The following is a 27,026-nucleotide window of genomic DNA, read 5'->3' as shown; positions in this document are numbered from 1 at the left end:
TAAAATGCCCCTGAACAGGCTGAAGTGTTGTTACAAAACACGCTCACACCTCCGTCGCTTTCAGCAAACTCAAACTTGGGTATTCAGCACTTTCCTCTCAAAGCAACGCAAAGCAGCACAGTACGCAGGCGCCGGGATCGGAGCGCCCTAGAGGAGCATTCTGGCGTTGTCGCGCGGAGCGGGAAGTGGGCGGGCTTGCGCGCGTGCTCCGTGATTCACTTCCGGCCGGCTCTACCCTCCCCCCTCCCTCGCCTAGACAGCTCTCCCTCTCCCTTCTCCCCAGTCTCTCCCTTTCCTCTTCCCACCCTTCGCCCTCTCCACCCAGCTTGGCTCCTGTCCTTCCTCTCCGGGTCCATCCAGGTCGCTGACCGTTGTCTCTGGACTGGACAGCGGTGACGGCTGCTCTTCTTAGAGGAACCCGGCAAAGTTTCATAGGAGCCGGAAAGAGGAGCAGCGGTTCCTCTATCGAAGGAGACCTGCCTGGTGTTTGCCGCCACTGGTTCAAGGAAGAGGGTCCAAGAGCTGGAGACCTGCCGTGGCTGCTTGTTACCTAGCTCTCCGGCGAGGCACCGCCCGCTTCGCCCTGGGCTTCCCCTCCCTTGAGGGGCCGGGTGAGTCGTCCGGGTGGGTTCGGGGCGGGTGACGGCGTTAAGGTCGCGCAGGCGGGGCTGGGTGGATACAGGCCAGCCTGGCGCAGGGTGCTTTCTTGGCGCTTCTTCGTGGTGGGGGACGGGGGACGAGCGCGGTGTCGGGGCTCCTTGGCCGGGGGCTGGACTGTCTCACCTCCCTGTGGAAGGGCCCCTCGGACTGAGCGCCGCCGAGGTGCCGAGCCTTGGCCGCGGGACTCGGAGACTTTTGGGAGCGGACGGCTGCCGTAATTGACTGGTCGGCCCACGAGGTTGGCTGTGTGCAGAGGGTTCCTCTGCCCTGGTCCCCCGTACTGATTTGAGTGGATGTTCAGGGAATATGATAGGAGTAAAAAACTGCCTCTCGTCCCTCTACCTGTTGCTGGAGTGAGGACGCCTTTCTTATTCCCCTTCCCACTTATAAAAGAAAAGGTTGGTTAAACCTCGTGTGCTGAAGCCAAGGGGTATTTCCCCGTGCTCTCTTAAAATAAAAAAGTGATAAAAAAAAAATACGGGTAGACAATGTAGAGCTCTTGGGAACTAGCGACTTCTGATGCCCCAAAAGAACGAAATCAAACTTCTGTGAATAGATGGGTTCATGGAATGGAACAGCTTCGGCACTTGCTAGCCGGAACGTAGCGAAGTTGGGTTCTGAAATCTCTTAGCGTCTCTGTGGGGAACGTGGGTACCTACTACGGGATTAAGGCTGACTTCCTGTAATTGTGTTATTTAGGAACGGGATGTATATAAAGATCTGTGTAGATTTAGGTGAGTGGACTCTTATCTGTGTCTTGACAGACAAAAAAATACTCGGTGTACTGGAAAGTTCCATAGATTTCGCCACCACACTATCAGTGGCCCAACCCCCATCCCTATTCTCGAAAAATCAGCAGCCTTGGAGTTACTTGCAGTTCTTTTTTTCCATCTTCAAATAATTCTCTCAGGTATAGATAGATCTAGATTGCCCAGGGGAACGATTTTTCAGTCACGGTTAGGCTCACAATAGAAAATGTTGAATTTGAATGGGAAACTTGATATTAAGTTGCATTATTTTCTTTTGTATTATAATTATGTACATCAATTTAGTTTTAAAATTAAACTTGTAGCGAGGGCGGAGTGTTACTATTTATTTATTTTCTATAATCTTCGGAGGTGGTCATCTTAAGATCAAGACTTGACGAGAATTTTTCTCTAGGGCCTCAATATTGGCGTGAATAATTGAAAGTCATTTAAATCGTGGGAAATTTCAAGTTACATTACTGGTTTTTTATTACAGACTAGAAGTTCAGTTTTCTGTTGATGTGGAGGTAGGAATTAGAAGGTTTAATTCTGCTGTGACTTGAGGGAGATTTCAGGATTCTATGTTTTTTTATTCAACAAATGAAAATTGACATTTAGTTTTAAGGTTGTTATTGTGGTTGTAAACCTATACAATAAATGTTGTTTTAGGGATTCTCAAAGCTCAGTTTTTCCCTATCTGCTTTATTGTCGAGGCAATAAATAGATGTTTTCTTTCTTCCATTCAAATTATGTAAAGCAAAAATAAAAGAAGACTAATATTATCAAGAGACTTCATAATTCTAGTAGAAGTATCACAAGGTGATAAAAAATAAAAAATAAATGTTTTAACTTTTACAAAGAATCATGGAGAGTGATAAATTTGCCCTAAACTTTCTATGTTATATATTTTTTAAAAAACAACCGATTGGCGTTTGAAACTGAATGATACTTGTATGTATTGTAGCATGATACAAAATAGATTTAATGTTTTATTATATAGTGATTATTGTAGCCTTGCTAGTTAAAGAGTAGCAATGCATCATATTGCCTTTGAAGTCATCTTAACTTTTTTTCTATCTCCTCAGTTTTAGGAATACCTCCAACTTTCCAGTGTTTCAGAAGGGAGTTTTTTATTGAAACTGGAAGACCTAAAGAATTACAAACATGTTGTGCTGGGGAAATGCATCTTTTGGACAGCTAGGTTTAGGTGGAATTGATGAAGAAATTGTATTAGAGCCCAGAAAAAGTGACTTTTTTATAAACAAAAAGGTTCAAGATGTGGGATGTGGACTCAGACATACTGTATTTGTTCTGGATGATGGAACAGTGTACACGTGTGGATGTAATGATCTAGGACAGCTAGGTCATGAAAAATCCAGGAAGAAGCCAGGTAAGTTGAAAATGGTTTTATTTGGTATTTCTAATAATTATATCATTTATATTTGAAACATCAAATAATTTCTCTAGTTCTAAACCTATAATTTTTATCAAGCCTTAAAAGCAAAACCAGGATTTAAATATGTCCTTTACATTTGCATATTTCTGAGTGCTTTAGTGTGTGGTTTACTTTTTAAACTACTGTTATAAATTCTTACTGTGTGAAGCGTTAGTTTCAGAACATAATTATGGTGATGCAAAACAAATAGGGAAAACCAATCTGCATTGTTCTGATATTTGGTACAGAGTACATAGAGTATATAGTATATAGGTCTTCTTTAACAAATGCTCTTTAGCCACCTTGGGCAGATTTTAAATGCATAGTTTACTGTGTTGTTTTCCATACATTAGAAAGAAAAAAACACTAAATGAAAGCATTTTACTTTCCTAAAATATATCCTAATTCTTCTATTTTTCTTCCTGTTGTAGCATTTTAAATATTGTATATAATTTTATTTGGTATAGTGTGAGATGTCTTCTTTCCCCTAATCACTGAGTTGCAAGTAGCATCACTAGCTATTAAAACTTTTGTGACTGTGAGATGTCCTGATTTTATAGTAGTCGTACAAGCCAAATTTAAAATAATTTGTGGGGTAAAGAGAATTTTGAGGAATTTGGTCACATTTTATGCTCTGTTTTTCTGGCTATACATATTTTGAAATAAAATATTACCACAGAAATATCATAGTGTGAATTTTGCTTTAATTATAATTGAAGTTTTACTCTTAAGGTGGTAATTTAGATAAGACTGGAGGTATATTGATTTACAGTTTCTTTTAACTTCAACAATATGACACTTAACTATTTTCTGTGGCAGGGATTTCTCTTTAGAACTTACTTAAGAGTTTTTTAGTGTTAGTTTTTTTTGAGGGGTTAATGTAGGTATCAAATATTAAAATATTAAGGTATATTATTCATCTTTCAAACCATCTCACCACCTTTCTAGATTTCACTCTTGTATCTTGTAAAATACTGTGTAGTTTTCACCCTTTTTTGTTGAGTCTTAATCTGTTTTCTTCTGCCTTAATTTTTAATATAACTTTTTTGGGGATGAATGGTTGTGATGCTTAATACAGTAGGTTTGAATATTGCAGAACCCGAGATAAATGGAAGCTTTCTTGTACTTCACCTCACTAAGACTATTTTATAGAATCTTATCAGATTTTCATAATCTTAGGCATGTAGGCTATGTTGGTAGACATGAATAATAATTTACTGATAAGTATTTGTTATTACTGTTAGAGGCAGATGAATCCTTTACCTTTTTTTGATTGGCTTGGAATGCTGCCTCAGGTTGAAATTTTCATGGTATGGGGGTATTGCTATTCTTATATTTAACATGTCCCACAGAAATAACTGAACATACCTCTGTATTGCTTTAGTAATTTTTGAGAGGCTAGAGGCAAGTAGAAAGTATAGTATAAAGCCAGCACATAGGAATTACCAATATAGTTACTTAAATTGGCTAAGCTTTAAAAATTATAAATGTTATTAAACAAACACCTGTTCTATATCCAGGACAGGGGTAGACACTGCATGAATAGTATAACGATTGTAGTGCTGGAACAGCTTTTAGCTCTGTAGGTGAGATTCTGAGAAACTTAACTACCTAGAAGAAGTTTCTTGTGTTGACATTGTAATAATTGCATTGTGACATGTTGATTCATCCTGGAAACATTATTTGGTAATAGAAGGCTGGGAGGTTGGGTTTACCTGATTTGTGATACCTCTTTAGGATTGCCTCATTGTCCAGGGTACACCACAGTCTATGGTATAGGGAATTGAAAGGCATGAACTTTGTTTTGAAAAATGTAGTGCCTGGGTTGGGAGTTAAGGCACACATAAATGAAATAACTGGAGAGAATTGAAAATTTGCATGATGTGATATGTACTTTGAGTCTAGGAAGTTTAAATGATGGGAAATGACATTGTGGGATAGAATTAAAGAAAGATTTCTGAGAGAAAATGAAGTCCTAAGTTTAATTCAATCATTGGTCACATAAATAGCCAAAAAATAAATCTGGGGCTGGAATAGTTTTGTTTTTTAAGGAGAGGATCCTGATTCCTTATTACCAGAAGTTCAGGTTCTGTGTTATATTGAAGTGTACCAAGGTTATAGAGAGGTAGGAGAGAAAGTAAAAGTTCAAAGGGAGGTAGTTACTCTGATAGGGACTCCCCCCCCCCCCCCATTGATTTGAGAAGGAGAGGAAGTGGGGGAGAGAGTGAGAGCAAGAGAAGCATCAACTTGTTCCAATTAGTTGTGCACTCATTGATTGCTTCTTGTACATGCCCTGACCAGCAATTGAACCCACAAACTCGGTGCACCAGGATGGCACTTTATCCACTGGGTCGCTTGGCCAGGGCCTCTTACAGGAACATTTAACCTCAGTTTTGATTTGAAGTGCTTGGGTGGAAAATTTTAATGTTTTCAACTAAAAGCATTTCCCTTTATAATAATTCCTTGGTGATTTAAAAGCACCCCTTCTCCAACTCTTTTTAAAATTTGTGAGTTTGAGAACTGAATAAGCAGATAAGTTCATTCTTAATTGGTTTTAAATTTTTCTGGTAATTGAGTGAGTCTGGTTGAATTTCTAGGACCATGTTATAAACATAATGATTCACTTCATAAGAGCTTTAAACTTGTGTAGAGGGTGCTAAAAATTGTTTCTTACAGAGATTGGCTTTGTAACTGTACTAAATATAATAAAGAGAAAGGTGGTCTCATTCATTAAGGTTAAGCTATTTCTAAGAGCTGTGATAACCTACTGGCGGACTTGGCCTTACAGTATAGTTAATAGATTTGACTTAGGGCCTGTTGGGAGAGCTTACCATTTAAACTTTTTAGAAACAACATAGGAAGATTTCACTGATTTTCCTTATACCAAGAGTGCAGATTATATCCATGTTCAACTCTGGTTCTCTTGTATGTGTATACCCCTTGCTATCACTACCGGCTCTTTCTAATTAACTTCCAGAGAAAAGAACATCTGTTTCACTTTCATGTATGTATTTTTCTTTCATAAGAATTTTTTTAACTTTTTTTTTTAATTAGTGGCTCTCAGTTTCTTAATTCATAGCTAATAGGTAAATGTATTTAATCTTCAGTATGCTAGGCCAGTGCAACTAAGTTGTTTTAATTTTATACTTACAAATTCATGTCTAAAGACTTTATGATAACATAGGAAGTGTACTTAAGATAATTTATTCACTATATATGGAAAAATCTTAGGTATAATTTGGTGACCATGGTCCTAAATATGTTTTGTACATTAATTTCCCTGTTTCATGTAAAAAATAGTACTAAACTATTTTATGACCATAATCTAAGTAATGTGATATAGTTCTATTAGAAAATGACTTTTGATAGGATTTTATGGTTTGCAAAATTCTTTTAAGTAGATTATCTCATTTAATCCTCAAAAATGGGGCAGGTTTTATGTTCCCCATTTTACAGATGAGGAAACTTTAAAAAAGAATAAGAGACTAACCAACTATTACTAGCCTAAATGCTCTGATTTTTCCCATATCCCACAAAGTTTTTTCTATGCCATATTTAGAAGGTAGAGAATATTTACCTAGGAGGAAACTAATTTCTACCAGTATTTTAATGTAATTCTGAAGGTTAAAATAATCTCTTAAAATTATTTTATAGGCCCTGGCCGGTTGGCTCAGCGGTAGAGCGTCAGTCTGGCATGTGGAAGTCCTGGGTTTGATTTCCGGTCAGGGCACATAGGAGAAGTGCCCATCTGCTTCTCCACCCTTTCCCCTTTCCTTCCTCTCAATCTCTCTCTTCCTTTCCTGCAGCCAAGGCTCTTTTGGAGCAAAGTTGCCCCAGGGGCTGAGGACTGCTCCATGTCCTCCTCAGGCACTAGGATGGCTCAAGCCACAACAGAGCAATGCTCCAGGTGGCCAGAATATCGCCTCCTGGTGGGCATGCCATGTGGATCCCAGCTGGGCATGTGTGGGAGTCTGTCTCTCTGCCTCCCCACTTAATACTTTGGAAAAATAAAAAAATAAAAAAAAAATTATAATTAAGGTTATACAATGAAGATATATTTTCTCCCCCCCTCCATGCATAAATTCAAAGAGAAGCCATTTTAGGAACCATATAAGAAGGTTGAGAGTTTTATTTTAAATATATAATATTGCACCAACACCAACTAAATTCTTAAATATGTATATATTTTTAAGTTTGACTTTAGAGAGAGAGAGAGGGTGAGAGGCATTCATTTGTTCCACTTAGTTGTGCATTCATTGGTCACTTCCCATATGTGCCCTGACCTGGGATTGAACCCACAACCTTGATAGTTTGGGGCAATGCTCTTGTTGCAGGAAGGCAACCTAATGGAGGATAGACACTCAGAAAACTGTATAAGAGGAAAAAGAGAATTTATTAAAGCCGGCGGAACACGCAGGGCCTGTGGCTCCAAAGACACGTGCTCCCTGAACTTAGATTTCTTATATCTTATATACCCTTTACAGAACACAAGTTCATATACATGGGTCTTGTGATTCTTTTGTCTAGAGCAGGGGTCTCAAACTCGTGGCCCGTGGGCTGCATGCGGCCCGCCCACCAATTTTGTGCGGCCCGCAGACTAATCAAACTTCGTGGATTAGTCTGCAGGCCAGTCTGCGGGCCGCACAAAATTGGTGGGTGGGCCGCGAGTTTGAGACCCCTGGTCTAGAGCAAGGGTTGGGAACCTATGGCTCGTGAGCCAGATGTGGCTCTTTTGATGGCTGCATCTGGCTCGCAGACAAATCTTTAATAAAAAAAATAATAACATTAAAAATATAAAACATTCTCATGTATTACAATCCAGTCATTTCCTACCGCTCATGTTCATGGTTGCGGGTGTCTGGAGCCAATCACAACTGTCCTCCGGGACAACACCAAATTTTTATTGGATAATGCCTAACGTACACGGGTCGTTGTATGGCTCTCATGGAATTACATTTTAAAATATGTGGTGTTCATGGCTCTCTCAGCCAAAAAGTTTCCTGACCTCTGGTCTAGAGGTACATACGTCAATCACATGATTTCAGAATGGGAGGGGGCTTACATGATTTCAGAGGATAAGCATTTGTAAATTGTCTATTAAGAAGAAAGAGAGGGGAAAGGAAAGGGCTACTCAAATCTCCCTGCATTCCTGGCTGTTTAACCTTCCTCCTCACAGGTGTGGGGAAGGAAGAGAGTCCCAGTCTCCTTCCTCCTTCCATTCAAAACGTAGGATGAAAACCTCCTCATTTACAATATAACAGCCCTTCCTAAGCAGGATTGCGATCGGCCATCTTGAGCTGGTGTAAATCACACTCATGTATAAAAATGATTTTTACAAAATCTCTCAGAACGCTTGGCCTAAGTCATAAAATGCCTTTGAAGCTTCTTAGTAGAAGAGGAGGGTATCATATCTCACTGTTACCGACTGAGCTGACTGGCCAGGGTCTATTTTATTCTTGACTCAAAGGCTAATGTGATTAGCAAAGCCACCGGAGTAGTTTAGAATAGTATGGTAAAACTCTTCTCTAGAAGATATAAAGATTCTGTTTCTTGTAGCCCAGAATGATCATTTCTATTGTTGGGTCATTCCAATCAAGTATTTTGGCCACATAGCAGTAATTCCTTGTTTGCTCTTGCTTCAGTTTCTGACCTGCTTTCTTGTTCATAAAGCAAGTCTGTTAATGAACTTCTTAAAATGTAGTTGAGATTTTTAAAATAAGGAAAAATAAATGTATTAATATGGAAAATAAAGATACTTAAGAGTGGATTTAAAGTACCAAATTATTCCACATATTTCTTGAACCAAAGCATGTAATACCAAAGAAGCTCATTATGTTTTATAACACCTAATTTTAACTGTACCTTCTAAGGAAGAGAAAAATATGGATGAAATGTGAAGACTTGACAAAAATAATTACTTGAGTCAGGAATGGAGGCTTATTTTGGACACTTTGAGAAAGGTTTGTGCCCAAGAATCTCAGTGTCAAGGGTAGGAACAAAAATCATAATGCAAACAGATGACTACTTTTAGAGAGATGTGTAATAATACTTTACTTTGTGTAGGACCCTACATCTGAGGACTTTCAAGAGCATTACACAATAACTCATGGTTCCTTTCAAAATGCTTGTGACACAATTTGCAAGAATTATCCTCATCTTAGGGGATAAGTTTACGGAGAAATGGCAGCACAAGTTGGTAAGTAATGTCAAAAGAGCAGGTGGTCACTGGTGAATCTTAAAATTTAAGTCTACCAGTCTCCTACCTTATTCACTATATTGTGCTTATGTTTAGAATTATTTATAGTAATATCTTCTATTTGAGGCAGATCAAATTCTAATGTAGAGATTGTTTCTGTGCCATTCTATTTGATGACTTATTGAAATCATTATTTTACCAAGATCTTGCACTGTGATACCACTTTGGTACTTCAGTATATTCTTGTGTGGTATGACAAATATTCAAACAAATGAACAAAAATCTATTATGGTAGCACCTCGTTATATATCATTTTGTATGTCTTTGTTGTCTAATGCTATGCTGTGCTACTAGCCAAGGTTCAGGGTAAACTGCCAGATGCCATTAATTTGATGACTAATATTGGAACTTGGGTTAGTTATGTTGTCTGCTGTTTACCTTTCTGTAAGATGCATTGGTTTGGTGCATGCTTTATAAAAACCTTAACCCACAGAGAAGACATTAATAACAGTAGTTGCCTAATCTGAGCAGTTTTAACAAATAGAGGCTTTTAAAAAAAAATTTGAAGCAATGATTTTCTCTTTTTGGTTGGCATGTTAGTGGGTTGTTGTTTTTTTTTTTGAGAGTATGTTTATTAAAGCTGGAGACAGTGAAACAAAGAAGGGTCTAGAATAGAAGAAGCAACAGGGGAGAGTCTAGGTGGGGCTGCTTTGGCTCTCTAGGAAGAGTATGGGAAAGAAATGAGCCTACACTGGGAAGTCAGAAGAGGTTAGCCCAGGATGAGCTGCCGCTGCCCCTGTTCTCCTGGTTGCAAGTCTCTTGAGGATCCTTACAGTTTAGGAGATGGACACGTGGGGGAAGAAGAGCAAGAGGGGTAAGGGAACAGTGAGTCTGTGCTCCCTGGAGGGAGAAGGAGGAGGATCTTGAGTTGTATCTGATTGGAGGTGAGCTATATTTTTTTCCTTGAAAGAACCTGGAGTATGGTAGATTTCAGTTCTACATTTTGGGCATTTATTAAGGAGCCCTGCTAAAGATGAGAACCTAGGTGGTCTAGTTTCTGTCATTTCCTTAATAAGTTTTCCAAGGGATCCGTGTCCGCAGTATGCCATACAGATGTAGCATGTTGAAGATCATTACTCACAAATCCCATGTATTTTATTTAAAAAAGCTTTCCTTTGATTTGAGAGGGAGAGAGAGGAAGGGAAAGAGAGGGAGAGGGAAGCATCAACTTGTTTCACTTAGTAGTTCCCCTTAGTTGTGTACTCACTGATTGGTTCTTGTTTGTTCCCAGACCGGGGTTAGTCCTGTGACCTCTGGTGCACTGGGTCAACACCTGATCCACTGAGCCACCCAGCTAGGGCAAACCCCATGTATTTTTTTTAATTGTTTTGAATAAATAAGCCAAGCCTCATTTTCATAGATACTTAGTTTTCCTAGGTTATAGAGCATAGCAGGTATTTTGGATACTATTAAAGTAAACCTAATGAGAAAATGTATTCAGACATTGTTACAAGGTGTTTTGGGGGTCAGGGTTGTTTTAGTAAGTAGAAAAGTGGGCATTAATGAAGAGACTATATCAAAGAGTCTGTGGTTTAATTCCTTTCAGCTTTTATGTTTTATTTCCATGCTGATGGAATTTAAAAGGCAACAATTTTTATATCTAAACAAATTGTGATAATTACATGCTAGAAAAATCTGTGTACAATTGTATTGTTGCAGTTATTTTTGTTAAAAGGGAAATTTCTTAAATTTTGGTGGCTCAGTCTGTAAACCATAATATTTTATTTACCTGAAATTCTTTTTTTTCCCCCCCATGGCAGAATTATAGTTTAGCTTTTCTTGACCATAGGAAAACATTTTAGAATTCTTTAGAATTGTTTTTTCACATTATTTTATATTTATATAATATATATATTTATTAAATGAGAATATATTATATATACTTATATAATATATATATATTTATTAAATGAGAGGAAGGGAGATAGTGAGACAGACTCCTGACTGGGATCTACTCGGCAATCCCCATCTGGGGCCGATGCTCTGCCCATCTGGGGCCATTCTCGAGACTGTGCTAATATTTAGCCCCTGAGGCTGAGGCTCCACGAAGTCATCCTCAGTGCCTGGGGCCAATGTGCTTGAACTAATTGAGCCTTGGCTGCGGTAGGCAGGGAGAAGAGAAAGAGATGGGGGGAGTGGAGAAGCCGATGGTCACTTCTCCTGTATGCCCTGACTGTGAATTGAACCTAGGACATCCACATGCTGGGCTGATGCTCTATCCACTGAGCCAATAGGCCAGGGCCTATTAATGATAATTTAACATTTCATTTAAATGTACCAAAATGTATTTGTGTTCTAATTTTTTGGAATTTATTTCCAGATTTTTGTTACATATAATGCTGCCAGGGACACATACATAAATGTAGTCTTTATTTCCATCTCTGTTTATTTCTTTAGGAAAGAGAACATTTTTAATTTTAGTGTAGAAGGACTGATAACTAAATTTATTTAAACATTTTAAGCACAGTTGTGCCTCACTTTACAAAATTGATAAGCTCATAAGAAGATATTTGCAAATGAAATTTTTTGTTCTTGTTTTTTAGTGAGAGGCAGGAAGAGAGAGAGATGAGAAGCATCAACTCATAGTTGTGCACATTAGTTGTTAAAGAATTGCTTTCTCATATGTGCCTTCATTGGGGTGGATTGGGGCTCAAGCTAGCCAGTGACCCATTGCTTAAGCCAGTGACCTTTGGCTCAAGCCAGTGACCTTTGGGCTCAAGCCAGTGACTTTGGAGTCATGTCTATGATTCCATGTCAAGCCATCGACTTTGGGGTTTCAAACCTGGGCCATCAGGATCCCAGATGACACTCCATCCACTGTGCTACCACCTGGTCAGGCTCAAATGAAAGTTTTAAATTTGTTCATTTGACAACTTTTTGAGTATAATGTGATGAATATCATTTAAAGATTTAGAAGGGAAGATAAAATAAGTGCACAAATAAATAGTAATGCATATAAATATTAAATGTGCTAAGTCTTTTAAAGTGCATGAGCAGTGCTGTCTATGTCTAACATGAATATTGTAACCATTTGGGATGGAATAGCTTATAGATGAGTTGTTATAGGAAGGATGGCATATGAGCTGGAAGACTATACCGGGCAGTCCCCTGGTTGAGAATGAGATAGGTTTGTAGATTTGAAAATGTTTAAATATTTATATGCACAGAAAGGTAATATATATAACAACTTTATAAATTAAGGATAACCTAAATAGTTGCCCACTCTACTTCATCTCTTTTGTAAGCTTGAAATGTGCGTGATCTATATGAAGAAGACTTAGGAAGCACCCTGAGGGCCACAAAGACTTGAACAAATGGAAACCACATTTGTGGGTAGGAACACTCAACCTACATACACCTGCCACTCTCCTCTAAAATTCATTTGTCAATTTAATGTGATCCTAATAAAAATACCAAAGGTGTTTTTTTTGCACGGGGACAAATGGATTCTCTAATTCATGTGAAAAACTGAAAAATAAGAGCAGAATTAAAATATGTTCATATCTAGTTATATACATATATATTTTATTATATCTTGTGGAGTCCCAGATCGAGGTGCTAGGAGATTTGGTGTCAGGTGAGGACTCCACTTCCAGGTTCAAAGATGTTCGTCTTCTCATTATGTCTTCACATAGCATAAACCTCGGTCTGCTGAAGGCCCACGGTCAAGGCACATATGCAAAAGCAATCAATGAACAACTAAGGTGTCGTAATGAAACACTGATGATTGATGCTTCTCATCTCTCTCTGTTCCTGTCTGTCTGTCCCTGTCTATCCCTCTCTCTGACTCTCTGTCTCTGTAAAAAAAAAAAAAAAAAGCGCATTTAATTACATCTCTCTTATTTTATGGTTGTAGCTATTTTAACAACAATGCCTAAACTTATCTGCTTTAGTATATAAATATGTTAATAAACAGGGCATCCACTATTTTATAGTGCTTGACTATGGGAGAAATATCTATATCAGTACAAACAAATATATATATTTTTTTCTTTTTATTATTTATTTATTTATTTACAAAGACAGAGAAAGTGATAGGGACAGACAGGAATGGAGCGATGAGAAGCATAAATCATTAGTTTTTTGTTGTGCATTGCGACATCTTAGCTGTTCATTGATTGCCTTCTCATGTGTGCCTTGACCGTGGGTCTTCAGCAGACCAAGTAACCTTTTGCTTGAGCCAGCGACCTTGGGTCCAAGCTGGTGAGCTTTTGCTCAAACCAGATAAGCCCGCACTCAAGCTGGCGACCTTGGGGTCTCGAACCTGGGTCATCGGCGGCCCAGCCTGTGCTTATCCACTGCGCCACCACCTGGTCAGGCTTTTTTTATTTTTTTAAATCCAGTGAGAGATAAGATTCGCGCATGCACCTGCACCGGGATTCACCCAGCAAACCCACTAGGGGGTGAAGCTCTGCCCATCTGGGGCATTGCTCTGTTGCTCAGCAATTGAGCTCTTCTTAGCTCCTGAGGTGAGGCCATGGAGCCATCCTCAGCCCCCAAGGCCAGCTTGCTCCAGTGGAGCCATGGTTGCAGGAGAAGGGGAGAGAGAGAGAACGAGCATGCATGAGAAGTGAGAGGGGGAGAGGTGGAGAAGCATATGGGCACTTCTGTGTGCCTTGACCAGGAATCAAACCTGGAACATCCATGCACCAGGCCAATGGTCTTCCACTGAGCCAACTGGCCAGGACCCAAATATACGTATTTCTGAGATTATAAAACTGATAAAATGTAGAGAACGAAAAAGGGATATTTTAAATGGAAACCATTGTACTGTAAGTTAGCTATCTCTACCTCTAAAATAAACTGCAAAAACAACTCTTCATCCTTGCTTATTAATGCTTCTTGAATTCACTTAGATTCAGAACTTAAATTCACCTTAGGGTCTGCTTTCTAGCCCATAGCATACATTGATTTTATTGCCAAATCTTATTGCTTCTTTTTCTAGTAGCACTTACATTTCATTTTCTTTACAAATGGCTATGTATGTGACCTTCAGCTAGGAACCTTAAAGTCTTGGGCAATAGTTTCCTCCTATCTCAGTCTAAAATTATTTGTTTTTATTTTGTTACTGGTCTATGTAAAAAATGTGGCAGTAGCTTTCTAACTGATCTTCCTGTTCTAATTATCCTTATTAATTTAGGATTAATCTTTCTAAGGCATATTTCCATTTCTGCCTCTTTAATTTGCCCTGCTGAAGCACCATGTCTTATGTCTCACTGGTCACTGTTGTAAGAACTCAAAGTGCATGTTTTGTGAAGTACCAAGTATAGTTAGTTACCTGGCATTCAGTATATAAGTTGTTTTACCAATTATTTGGATGCAAATCTTCTTTACCATGTCAGTTTCTGAAGGGTAGAAACCTTACCTTATGTGTCTTTATCACTATACTGGCAACACTACGGTACACACAGAAGGACCATAGAGGGGCTTACTGAATGTACATATTGTCAGTATATTTTATTGGATATGCCATAGGAAGGGAGGATAATTAGACACCTGTTTCAGTGAGCTTGCTGGCCATCAGCTACATTACACCCAAAAATTTAAAATTTGAAACTGTTCTAACAATGTACATGTTGGATAGGGTATAGAAAAGTTGATGTGGTCAGAAGAAGAAACAGGAATGAGGCTAACAAGAAGATTTTTACACTCAGATCTGGAGAGAGGGGTCACCACATACCACACAGGGCCATAGGGGAAGATATTAGGGTAGTGAGGAGGCAGAAGACCAGACACGGGGGAGATCTGGTCCTGGGATGATTTAGGGTAGGTGAAATACTGGCTTGGTGTGTGAGAGTTAGATAAGGACATAGTTGGTGGTATAAACTCTAGATTGTTTGGGTTGCATATGAAAAGCATGCTAGTAGGCAAGTTGTTATCTTTAGAAATTAGAGTTTGGTCCTGTGATGAATGGGTGCCAAACATACATTGGCTCAGTGGTAGAGCATCGGCCTGGCGTGCAGGAGTCCCGGGTTCAATTCCCGGCCAGGACACACAGGAGAGGCGCCCATCTGCTTCTCCACCCCTTCCCCTCTCCTTCCTCTCTGTCTCTCTCTTCCCTCCTGCAGCCAAGGCTCCACTGAAGCCAAGTTAGCCCGGGCGCTGAGGATGGCTCTCTGGCCTCTGCCTCAGGTGCTAGAATGGCTCTGGTTGCAACAGAGCAATGCCCCAGATGGGCGGAGCATCACCCCCTGGTGGGCATGCCAGGTGGATCACGGTCAGGCGCATGCGGGAGTCTGACTGACTGCCTCCCCATTTCCAACTTCAGAAAAATACAAAACAAACAAACAAAAAACCCATACATATAAAGAATCTTAAAAAGGAAGAATAAAAAATTGGCTAGTATATTCTGAGGATTCATTCTTTTTTAAAAAAGAAATTAAAGTTAAGCAATATATTTCATTTATGTTAGAGTCTTTTACTGTATTTCCCCATGTATAAGATGCACACTGCAAAATTATTTATTTACTTATTATTTTTTAAAATTGGGGTCTAAAAACTGGGTGTGTCTTACACAGTACAAATATTGATCAACTTATGACCTATGCAACTTATGACCATTCGACGTTACGACCACAATTGCTAGCCACGACTGCTCCGTGTCTGGCAGCGCAAGTGTTGCCCAGCTGGGTGTACAACAGTGTGGACCAGCTTCTGGCAGCACTACCATCTCCGAATGCACCATTTCAACTGTTATCCCAGTCTCAGTACAGCAATTTGTGTTTTGTGCCTTGGATATTTTTCATCAAACCCCTTCCAAGATGTCTACCAAGAGGAAATTGTCTTTGTAAATATTAAACCAGTTGTATTGGTAATGCGGTGTTTTACTTAAACCTGACAAATGTAAAAATAAGAAACAAAATGATGTAGAGATTATACAAATGGCATAAAATGAACAAAGAAAATTATGATATATAACAATAATGAAAGAAAATTATTATAAAATATGACTTAAAGATTTTTATAATATCATTTCACAGTACTGTACATATAGCCTACTCAACTTATGACCAAATCATGTTACAACCCATCTGTCAGACCGATTGTGGTTGTAAGTTGAGTACTAGCTGTAGTTGTAGATTTTTTTTACTTGCATTTCCCGCCTTTTCGCTTGTTTTTGCGTTCATTGTTGAAGACAGTGATTCGTCATCAGACACAGATGAGAACAAGCTAATGGATGGGAGTTTGACCAGTGATGAAGAGTTGTATGAATTTTATGATGAATAAAACTTGAGTTCAATAACTATGCAATACATTTTTTTTCCAAATTTCGGGCCCCAAAATTAAGATGTGTCTTATACATGGGAGTGTGTTATACATTGGGAATACGGTAATTTCAGCATTTCTTTCTTTTTTTTTTTTTATAAATAAATTTTTATTAGTGTTAATGGGGTGACATCAATAAATTAGGGTACGTATATTCAAAGAAAACATATCCAGGTTATCTTGTCATTCAATTATGTTGCATACCCATCAGCCAAAGTCAGATTGTCCTCTGTCACCCTCTATCTAGTTTTCTTTGTGCCCCTTCCCCTCTCCCTCCTTCCCTCCTGCGGCCCCCTGCCCCCCGTAACCACCACACTCTTGTCCATGTCTCTTAGTCTCGTTTTTATGTCCCACCAATGTATGGAATCATGTAGTTCTTGGTTTTTTCTGATTTACTTATTTCACTCCATATAATGTCATCAAGATCCCACCATTTTGTTGTAGATTATCCAATGTCATCATTTCTTATGGCTGAGTAGTATTCCATAGTGTATATATGCCACAATTTCTTTTTGTATTTTTCTGAAGCTGGAAACGGGGAGAGACAGTCAGACAGACTCCCGCATGCGCCCGACCGGGATCCACCCAGCACGCCCACCAGGGGCGATGCTCTGCCCCTCCGGGGCGTCGCTCTGCCGCGACCAGAGCCACTCTAGCGCCTGGGGCAGAGGCCATGGAGCCATCCCCAGCGCCCGGGCCATCTTTGCTCCAATGGAGCCTTGGCTGCGGGAGGGGAAGAGAGAGACAGAGAGGAAGGAGGTGTGGGGGTGGAGAAGCAAATGGGTGCTTCTCCTATGTGCCCTGGCCAGGAATCGAACCCGGGTCCCCCGCATGCCAGGCCGACGCTCTACCGCTGAGCCAACCGGCAAGGGCTATATGCCACATCTTCTTTATCCAGTCTTCTATTGAAGGGCTTTTTGGTTGTTTCCATATCTTGGCCACTGTGAACAATGGTGCAATGAACATGGGGCTACATGTGTCTTTACGTATCAATGTTTTTGAGTTTTGGGGGTATATACCCAGTAGAGGGATTGCTGGGTCATAAGGTAGTTCTATATTCCGTTTTTTGAGGAACCACCATACTTTTCTTCCATAATGGTTGTACTACTTTACATTCCCCCCAACAGTGAATGAGGGTTCCTTTTTCTCCACAGCCTCTCCAACATTTGTTATTACCTGTCTTGTTGATAATAGCTAATCTAACAGGTGTGAGGTGGTATCTCATTGTAGTTTTGATTTGCATTTCTCTAATAACTAATGAAGATGAGCATCTTTTCATATATCTGTTGGCCATTTGTCTTTCTTCCTGGGAGAAGTGTCTGTTCATGTCCTCTTCCCATTTTTTATTGGATTGTTTGTTTGTTGTTGAGTTTTATGAGTTCTTTGTATATTTTGGATAGTAGGCCCTTATCTGAGCTGTTGTTTGAAAATATCATTTCCCATTTAGTTGGCTTTCTGTTTTTGTTGTCAGTTTCTCTTGCTGAGTAAAAACTTTTTAGTCTGATGTAGTCCCATTCATTTATCTTTGCCTTCACTTCTCTTGCCTTTGGAGTCAAATTCATAAAATGCTCTTTAAAACCCAGGTCCATGAATTTAGTACCTATGTCTTCTATGTACTTTATTGTTTCAGGTCTTATATTTAGGTCTTTGATCCATTTTGAATTAATTTTTGTACAAGGGGACAAGCTGTAGTCGAGTTTCATTCTTTTGCATGTGGCTTTCCAGGTTTCCCAGGACCATTTGTTGAAGAGGCTTTCTTTTCTCCATTGTGTGTTGTTGGCCCCTTTATCGAAAATTATTTGACCATATATATGTGGTTTTATTTTTGGACTTTCTATTCTGTTCCATTGGTCTGAGGGTCTGTTTTTCTGCCAATACCATGCTGTTTTGATTGTCGTGGCCCTATAATGTAGTTTGAAGTCAGGTATTGTAATGCCCCCAGATTCATTCTTTTTCCTTAGCATTGCTTTGGCTATTCGGATAGTTTTTTATAGTTCCATATAAATCTGATGATTTTTTGTTCCATTTCTTTAAAAAATATCAGAGGAATTTTGATGGGAATTGCATTGAATTTATAAATTGCTTTGGGTAATATGGCCATTTTGATTATATTTATTCTTCCTATCCAAGAACATGGAATATTTTTCCATCTCATCGTATCTTTTTCGATTTTCTTTAACAATGCTTTGTAGTTTTCGTTATATAGGTCCTTTACATTCTTTGTTATGTTTATTCCTAGGTATTTTATTTTTTTTTGTTGCAATCGTGAAGGATATTATTTTTTTGAGTTCGTTTTCTAATATTTCATTGTTGGCATATAGAAAGGCTATGGACTTTTGTATGTTAATTTTGTATCCTGCAACCTTACTGTATTGGTTTATTGTTTCTAGTAATCTTTTTGTGGAGTCTTTGGGTTTTCGATGTATAGGATCATATCATCTGCAAAAAGTGATACCTTTACTTCTTCTTTTTCGATATGGATGCCTTTTATTTCTTTCTCTTGTCTGATTGCTCTGGCCAGAACTTCTGGCACCACGTTAAATAAGAGTGGGGAGAGTGGACAACCCTGTCTTATTCCTGATTTAAAGTGGAAAGTCCTCAGTTTTATGCCATTTAACATGATGTTGGCTGATGGTTTATCATATATGGCTTTTATCATGTTGAGATATTTTCCTTCTATACCCATTTTGTTGAGTGTCTTAAACATAAAGTTGTGTTGTATTTTATCGAATGCCTTTTCTGCATATATAGATAAGATCATGTGGTTTTTGTTCTTTGTTTTGTTGATATGGTGTATTACGTTAACCGTTTTACGTATGTTGAACCATCCTTGAGATTCTGGGATGAATCCCACTTGATCATGATGTATTATTTTTTTAATATGTTGTTGTATTCGATTTGCCAGTATTTTGTTTAATATTTTGCATCTCTATTTATTCATTAGAGATATTGGTCTGTAGTTTTCTTTTTTGTGCCGTTCTTGCCAGGTTTTGGTATGAGGGTTATGTTGGCCTCATAAAATGTGTTTGGAAGTATTGCTTCTTCTTCAAATTTTTGGAAGGCTTTGAGTAGAATAGGAACCAAGTCTTCTTTGAATGTTTGATACAATTCACTAGTGTAACCGTCTGGGCCTGGACTTTTATTTTTGGGGAGGTTTTTTAATAGTTTTGTCTATTTCCTCCCTGCTAATTGGTCTGTTTAGGCTTTCTGCTTCTTCATGACTCAGTCTAGGAAGATTGTATTGTTCTAGGAATTTATCCATTTCTTCTAGATTGTTGAATTTAGTGGCATATAGTTTTTCGTAGTATTCTACCATAATTCTTTGTATATCTATGATGTCCGTGGTGATATCTCCTGTTTCATTTTGGATTTTGTTTATATGAGTCCTTTCTCTTTTTTCTTTGGTTAGTCTTGCCAAGGGTTTGTCCATTTTGTTGATCTTTCAAAGAACCAGCTCCTTGTTTTATTAATTTTTTCAATAGTTTTTCTGTTCTCTATTTCATTTATTTCTACTCTGATTTTTATTATTTCCTTTCTTCAGCTGGTTTTGGGTTGTCTTTGTTCTTCTTTTTCTAGTTCCTTAAGGTGTGAAGTTAAGTGGTTCACTTGGGCTCTCTCTGTTTGTTCATATAGGCCTGAAGTGATGTGAACTTTTCTCTTATTACTGCTTTTGCTGCATCCCATAGATTCTGATCTGTCGTATTGTCATTTTCATTTGTCTGTATATATCTTTTGATCTCTGCGCTTATTTCTTCTTTGACACATTCATTTTTTAAAAGTATGTTGTTTAGTTTTCACATTTTTGTCCTCTTTTTTGCAGTTGAATTCTAGTTTCAAGCCTTTATTATCAGGAAATATGCTTGGGACAATTTCAATTTTTCTGAATTCACTGATGTTATTTTTGTGACCCAACATATGGTCAATTCTTGAGAATATTCCATGTACACTAGAGAAAAATGTATACTCTTGTCGCTTTGGGATGAAGTGTCCTGTAGATGTCTATCATATCCAGGTGCTCTAGTGTTTCGTTTAAGGCCAATATATCTTTATTGATTTTCTGTTTGGATGAACAATCTAGAGCCATCAGCGGTGTATTGAGGTCTCCAAGTATGATTTTATTTTTGTCAGTTTTTGTTTTTAGGTCAATAAGTAGCTGTCTTATATTTGGTGCTCCTTGGTTTGGTGCATATATATTAAGGATTGTTATGTCTTCTTGATTCAGTGTCCCCTTAATCATTATGAAATGACCATTTTTTTCTCAGTACTTTTTCTGTCTTATAATCAGCATTATTAGATATGAGTATTGCTACACCTGCTTTTTTTTGGATGTTATTTGCTTGGAGTATTGTTTTCCAGCCTTTCACTTTGAATTTGTTTTTATCCTTGTTGCTTAGATGTGTTTCTTGTAGGCAGCATACAGTTGGATTTTCTTTTTTAATTCATTCTGCTACTCTGTGTCTTTTTATTGGTGAGTTTAATTCATTTAAGTTTAATGTAATTATTGACACTTGTGGGTTCCCTATTGCCATTTTATAAATTGCTTTCTGTTAGTTTTGTATCTTGTTTATTTCTTCTCTTGTTTTTCTATCATTTGTTTTTGTTTGTTTGTATTCCATACTTCTTTCCTCTCTTGCTACCTTTTTTAAGTCATGTGCTTCTGTGGTGGTTTTTTCAAGGGTGGTTACCATTAAGTAATGAAAAGGGTACCTACCATATTCATTGTAGTACCCTATCTTATGAGTGTTTCTGCACTTCATCGTCTTTTGCTACTGTTAATCTCCGTCTTCTCTCCTGTTTTTTTGCTTTTGTTGTCACAGTTTTAAATTTGGTTTTATTGTGTTCTTGGTGGAGCTTTTACTTGTGGTTCTGTTTTTTGAATCTGGTTGGAAAACCCCCTTTAGTATTTCCTGGAGTGGGGGTTTTATGATGATAAATTCCCTCATCTTTTCTATATCTGTGAATGTTTTTATTTCTCATTCATATTTGAAGGATGGCTTTGATGGGTATAGTATTCTTGGCTGAAAGTTCCTCTCTTTCAGGGCTTTAAATATTGGGTTCCACTCTCTTCTAGTTTGTAGAGTCTCTGCTGAGAAATCTGATGATAATCCAATAGGCCTTCCTCTATATGTTGTATTCTTCTTTTCCCTGGCTGCTTTGAAAATTTTTCTTTGTCATTGGTTTGTGCCAATTTCATTATGATGTGCCTTGGAGTAGGTTTGTTGTGATTAAGAAAACTCGGTGTTCTGTGTGCTTCTTGAATTAGAGGCTTTAGTCTTTCCACAGGCTTGGGAAGTTCTCGTCTATTATTTGTTTGAATATATTCTCCATTCCATTTTCTCTCTCTTCTCCCTCTGATATACCTATTATTTTTATGTTATTCTTTTTGATGGAGTCAGACAATTCCTGTAGGGCTTTCTCATTTTTTTAAATTTTTGAGTCTCTTTCTTCTTCTCTTTATTGTGCCTGAAGTTGCTTGTCTTCTATGTCACTAATCCTACCTTCTTTCTGGCCTGTTCTATTAGCTAAGCTTGTTACCTCATTTTTCAGTTTTCATGAATTGAGTTTTTCATATCTGTTTGATTTGTTTCTATAGTTTCATTTTCCTTGGTAATATATTCTTTGTGTTGAGTTGTTTTCTGAGCTCCCTAAATTGCCTTTTTGTGCTTTCTTGTATATCTCTGAGTATTTTTAGGATTTCTATTTTAAATTCTTTGTCATTTAGCTCCTAGGCTTCATATATATTTAATTTTTTTTCTCCATAGATTTTTCCACATCTCTCTCTGCTGTTTCTCTATCTTTTGTATCCATGATATTTGATTTCCTTTTTCTTAATGGCATCTGAGGGTGGTCCTGTTGATAGCACTAATGAGAGTTAAGAAAGAATAAAAAGTAAACAAAAAGAAGTAAAAAAAAGAAAAAATTGGAAAAAAAACACAATAAAACCCACTAATAATTTATTATTTCCCCCCTTTTCTTTCTTCTCTTCCCCTCTTCTCCCCTCCTCCTTAGGAAAATATCGTGATGAACTGTGAATTATATTATGCTAAATGGAACAAAAACTGCCTATAACGGAGGGCCTGAGTTGAGGGGAAGTGTTCAAGGGGGCAAAAAAGGAAGTAGGGACCCACAAAATGCAAAAAAGGAAAAAATTTGTGTCAAGTATAAAATGATTTGCTTGTAAGTGATGGTCGACTAAGAGATATAATGAGAGGAATAAGAGGGAAACAGAAAAATGGAGAAAAAAATAACTATTGTATTAAGTGGAACAAAAACTAAATAGAAAGGAAATCTTGGGTTGGGAGGAATGCTAATGATTTAAAAAGCGTAGTAAAAAGCACCCAAAATGCCACACAAAAAAAACTTGAGTCCCAAATTAAATAATTTTTTCGTGATTGAGGATTGAATGAGAGGAAAAGTAAAAGGAGAAGGGAAGAAATAAGAGAGAGGGAGAAATAAGAAAAAGAGGAAAAGGAAAAGAAGAAAAAAGAAAAAAAAACAGAGAGAGAGAGAGAGTTAAGGGTTTTGGAGTGTAACCCTCATGGAGAATAAGGAAGGAGAAAAGAAATAAAGTGTAACACTTATGGGTAATATAGTTCAAGAAGAGGAAAGAATAATATGGGCAGAGAGTAAAAGGACCAAGGTGGAGGAAATAGAAATAATAATAATAAAGGCAAGAAGATGAATGAAACAAAAATATAGTGGAACAAGTTATAAAGTCTGTGGATTTTTCTTGATTTTTGAGAGTTTAACTTCTTCCTTTTTCTTTCCTCTCCCTCTTCCTGGTCGGTGACTGTCCTCCAGGCTCTGCCTATAGCACGCTTAGGTAGAGGTTTACAGTTGAGGAGACTCTACGGCGATGTCATATATTAGGCTTCAGTCTTGTTGGTAGTCAAGGCTTGTTAGCATTTGCAGGCTCCAACAATGAGAGAGTCCGTTTTCCCAGAGCCTCTCTTCTAGTCTCTCCTTCTGAATTAGCAGCCTAATGATCCAGCTATGAGGCGACTGCTGCCTCTGCCTGGGGAGTAAGAGGCTCAAAGAGCTGGCAAATCCCCACTCTATCCCCACTCAATGCACGGCTCTAGGTAAGACTCTGGCAGTTAGAGCCGCCAGCGTAATCAGGTGTGGCTGGGAGCCAATTGCTATCAAGGTGACTTTCTATGAGCCTCCAGGCCTGTTCAGCATGCCTAGCACTCTTTGGACCACTCTCTCCAGGGTTTTCGTACTTTGTAACCTGTTTTGGTTGGGTAGAAGATGCCCTAGTCGCTGCATGCAGTACAGGAGGTCTTAACATCTGCCAAGTCCCTCTTTTTAGCGTATATCCCTGAGTATGAAAGTTCTGCCAATCAGAAGTTGCCTCCACACCTTTAGCAAGAGGCACTAAAAAATACCACACCTCTTGTCTTAGATCACTGAACTGAGAGAGATCTTGTCAATTAGAGCTGTGTAGGTCAGTTGGGAGGTGAGCAGACTGTGGGTTAAGCTAATTTCAGCGATTGGATCGCAGATCTGCTCCAGAAAGGACTGCAAGCTTCCCCTGCGCCCCTCCCCCGATGCTTGTTTGTTAGCTTGAATGGCTGGGTGACGTGCCCCGCCTGCCTAGAGAAGCTTGGGCGTAGGGAAGTTCGCATTGGCACACTCCCCGCGTGCTGCTGGCAGCTGCTGCTCATGGCGCGCGGGCGTTTGCTTGCATGGGCTGATTCACCACAGGCACACTCTTTCCTCGGCTTGAACCAATGTCCATGCCTCAGCCTGGGTTCCTCCACACCCTTAGCCCCCCCGACTCTCAGTTCCAAGTGAAAGCAGCCTTTGCTCAGGTTAGTGAGGAAGGCAGAGTGTTCCTTTGTCCGACTTATTTCTTTCAGGGTTGATTATATATTTAGTCAATTTTTTGCTTGATCCTACCTTCGCCTTCAATGTATGGAACTCCCGGATGCTCCAAAGATAGATTTTTGTCTCTGGTTGATCCACTTTGTTGAAATTTTGGGGAGATTTATTGGTCGCACTCCTCACAGCGCCATTTCTCTGATGTCTAGAAAGGACTTTTCTAAAGGAAAAATATTGTAAAGCACTAAATATTTATAAAATATTAAATATATTTTGAAAAATAAGTTATTAAAACATAATCATGTTACTTAAATATTATTAACCAAAGGGCAATAGGTCAGTAAATAGGAGAATGTTTGTATCTTTATCTGTGAAGTAGGGATGATGATACACCTGCCTCCTGGTGTTATGAGGATTGAATGAGATGACTAAGTGCTTTAGCACAGTGCTAGGCATATAATAAGCCCTGATGTATGTTAATTGTATACTTCTATGTAGATAGAATGCATAAAAGGGGTATGAACTTGTAAACATCCATTTGTAAAGAATTTTAAAAATCTAGTTGTATATCCATATGAATATTATTTTATTGTGGGTTAGCAACAAAAACATGTAAGTTTACTCTATATTAACTTTAGATTTAATTAGGAAACATTAAAATGTTTTCATGTTTTACCATTTCACATTTCTACTGGTAATTACTTATTGGTAATAATATAAAGAATGGATACTTTAACTTTTTTGATATTTTAGTTTTATTTAATTGTTAATCAATAATAATACAGTATGATTATTACCTGAATTATATTAAAGGTCCTTTAAAAAGTGTCAGTAAACAGTAATTTCATTTTAGGAATAAGAAAGTACATGTCTGGAGTGAAATAGCCTTTTGATTGTTGTCTCTGTAATAAAATTAGTCATATGATTATATAAAGTTAAAGAAAGCATTCTGAATTGTTTATCAATGCTATTCACTAATCTCAAGTGATTAATATCAACTTTCAAAATCAGAATCAGGCCCGCGGAACCGAGGCTTGTGGCTTGACTTGGGAGCCGGCTCCTCCCGCAGGGGTGGAGCCAAAGACCCAGAACAGGCAGTGTCCCGCTACTGAGCGTGGGCATACAGTCCCACCTGGCCTGTGGAGCCAAGGCTTGCAGCCGTCCCACAAGCAGGCTCCTCCTGGAAGGGCAAAGTGGAAGCCCAGAAACAGGCAGTGACATGCAGCTGAACAAAGGTGCTCGCCACTGCCCTCAGGGCTGAGCATAACACCACCCAAGTGGGCGGAGCGAAGGCCAAGGCCACCAAGGCTTGTACACCCGAGCACGTGATCTGGGATACTCCTGTGAAGGAGAGGTGGAAACCACAGCAACAGAAGCCACACCGAGACTGCTTAGTGTATCCCAAGGTTCTCTTTACCATGACACAGTCGCAGAGCTCCAGGGAAAAGCAACCTGCTCTCATCTCTCCAGGCAGAGGAGAACAGAAGCTCTATATCCACGCATGCTGCAAATGGCTTTTCCAGTCTACCTGAATCATTACCAGCTAGAAGCAACGGTCATTGGGACTTGGACATGAGCTGCAAAGTATAGAATGGTGACAACAATTTCAATGCCATGCGGACTTTGTCTGGATGTGGACTTTCCTGGACTCCTGATCCCTGTGACAGCTCCTAACAGACTGAACTGTGGTTGGGTTGCATTTTTCAGGGATTTGGCATGGTGATGGGGCCAACTTGGACTTGGTGAACATGTTAAGGACACTACTCTTTTATGGATTCTTGCTGTATTGGCCAAGAGTTTGCTTAAAGGCTTTTAATCACTGTAAAAAAAATAGAAGACTGGATAAAGAAGATGGGGCACATATACACCATGGTATACTATTCAGCTAGAAGAAATGATGACATCGGATCACTTACAGCAGAAAGGTGGAATCTTGATAACATTGTGCGGAGTGAAATAAGTGAATCAGAAAAAAACAGGAACTGCAGGATTCCATACATTGGTGACACATAAGGGTGAGACTAAGAGACATGGACAGGAGTGTGGTGGTTATGGGGGGTGGGGGGAGGGAATGAGGTAGAGGGGGAGGGGGAGGGGTACAGAGAGAGCTGGATGGAGGGTGACGTAGGACGATTTCTCTTTGGGTGATGGGTATGCAACAGAACTAAATGACAAGATAACCTGGAAGTGTTTTTTTTGAATATATGTACCCTGATTTATTGATGTCACCCCATTAAATAATTTATTTATAAAAAAAAAAAACTTTCAAAATCAGAATCAGGCCCGCGGAACCGAGGCTTATGGCTTGACTTGGGAGCCGGCTTCTCCCGCAGGGGTGGAGCCAAAAACCCAGAACAGGCAGTGTCCTGCTACTGAGCGTGGGCATACAGTCCCACCTGGCCTCTGTGGAGCGAAGGCTTGCAGCCGTCCCACAAGCAGGCTCCTCCTGGAAGGGCAAAGCGGAAGCCCAGAATCAGGCAGAGACCCGCGGCTGAACAAAGGTGCTCGCCACTGCCCTCAGGGCTGAGCATAACACCACCCAAGTGGGCGGAGCGAAGGCCAAGGCCACCAAGTCTTGTACACCTGAGCACGTGATCTGGGATACTCCCGTGAAGGAGAGGCGGAAACCACAGCAACAGCCCCAGTGGGCAGGTATCGGCAACGTCCATACACAAACTCCCTAGGCAGCAACAGCAGAGGGGGTGGCAGGCCTGCAGACAGACCATACCGAGGGAACAGAGGCCACACCCAGTGGACTCCAGTGGCCAAAACCTTCTTTTACACAGACAAAATGAGAAAGCAGAGAAATGCAACACAAATGAATTAAGAGAAATCCCCA

At 39.2% G+C, this 27,026-nt stretch overlaps 1 protein-coding gene across 6 annotated transcripts in view; it reads left to right on the top strand.

The window, feature by feature from the left end:
• Positions 1–217: 217 nt before the first annotated feature.
• Positions 218–27,026, top strand: part of HERC4 (HECT and RLD domain containing E3 ubiquitin protein ligase 4) — a 145,643-nt gene continuing 118,834 nt past the window's right edge. For 5 of the 6 annotated variants that reach the window (XM_066348964.1, XM_066348962.1, XM_066348960.1 and 2 more), the window contains exons 1-2: positions 218–611; positions 2,492–2,796. In XM_066348964.1, coding sequence (XP_066205061.1) covers positions 2,571–2,796 — 226 coding nt within the window. In that variant the 5' untranslated portion in view covers positions 218–611; positions 2,492–2,570. Of the gene's footprint in view, positions 612–2,491; positions 2,797–8,904; positions 9,038–27,026 lie in introns of those variants that run through there. The other variant, XM_066348965.1, reaches the window with a different exon arrangement.

This window comes from Saccopteryx leptura, chromosome 9 (genome assembly GCF_036850995.1).
Source record: "Saccopteryx leptura isolate mSacLep1 chromosome 9, mSacLep1_pri_phased_curated, whole genome shotgun sequence".
Lineage (NCBI taxonomy): Eukaryota > Metazoa > Chordata > Mammalia > Chiroptera > Emballonuridae > Saccopteryx > Saccopteryx leptura.
This window is presented reverse-complemented; position numbering and strand designations above follow the sequence as displayed.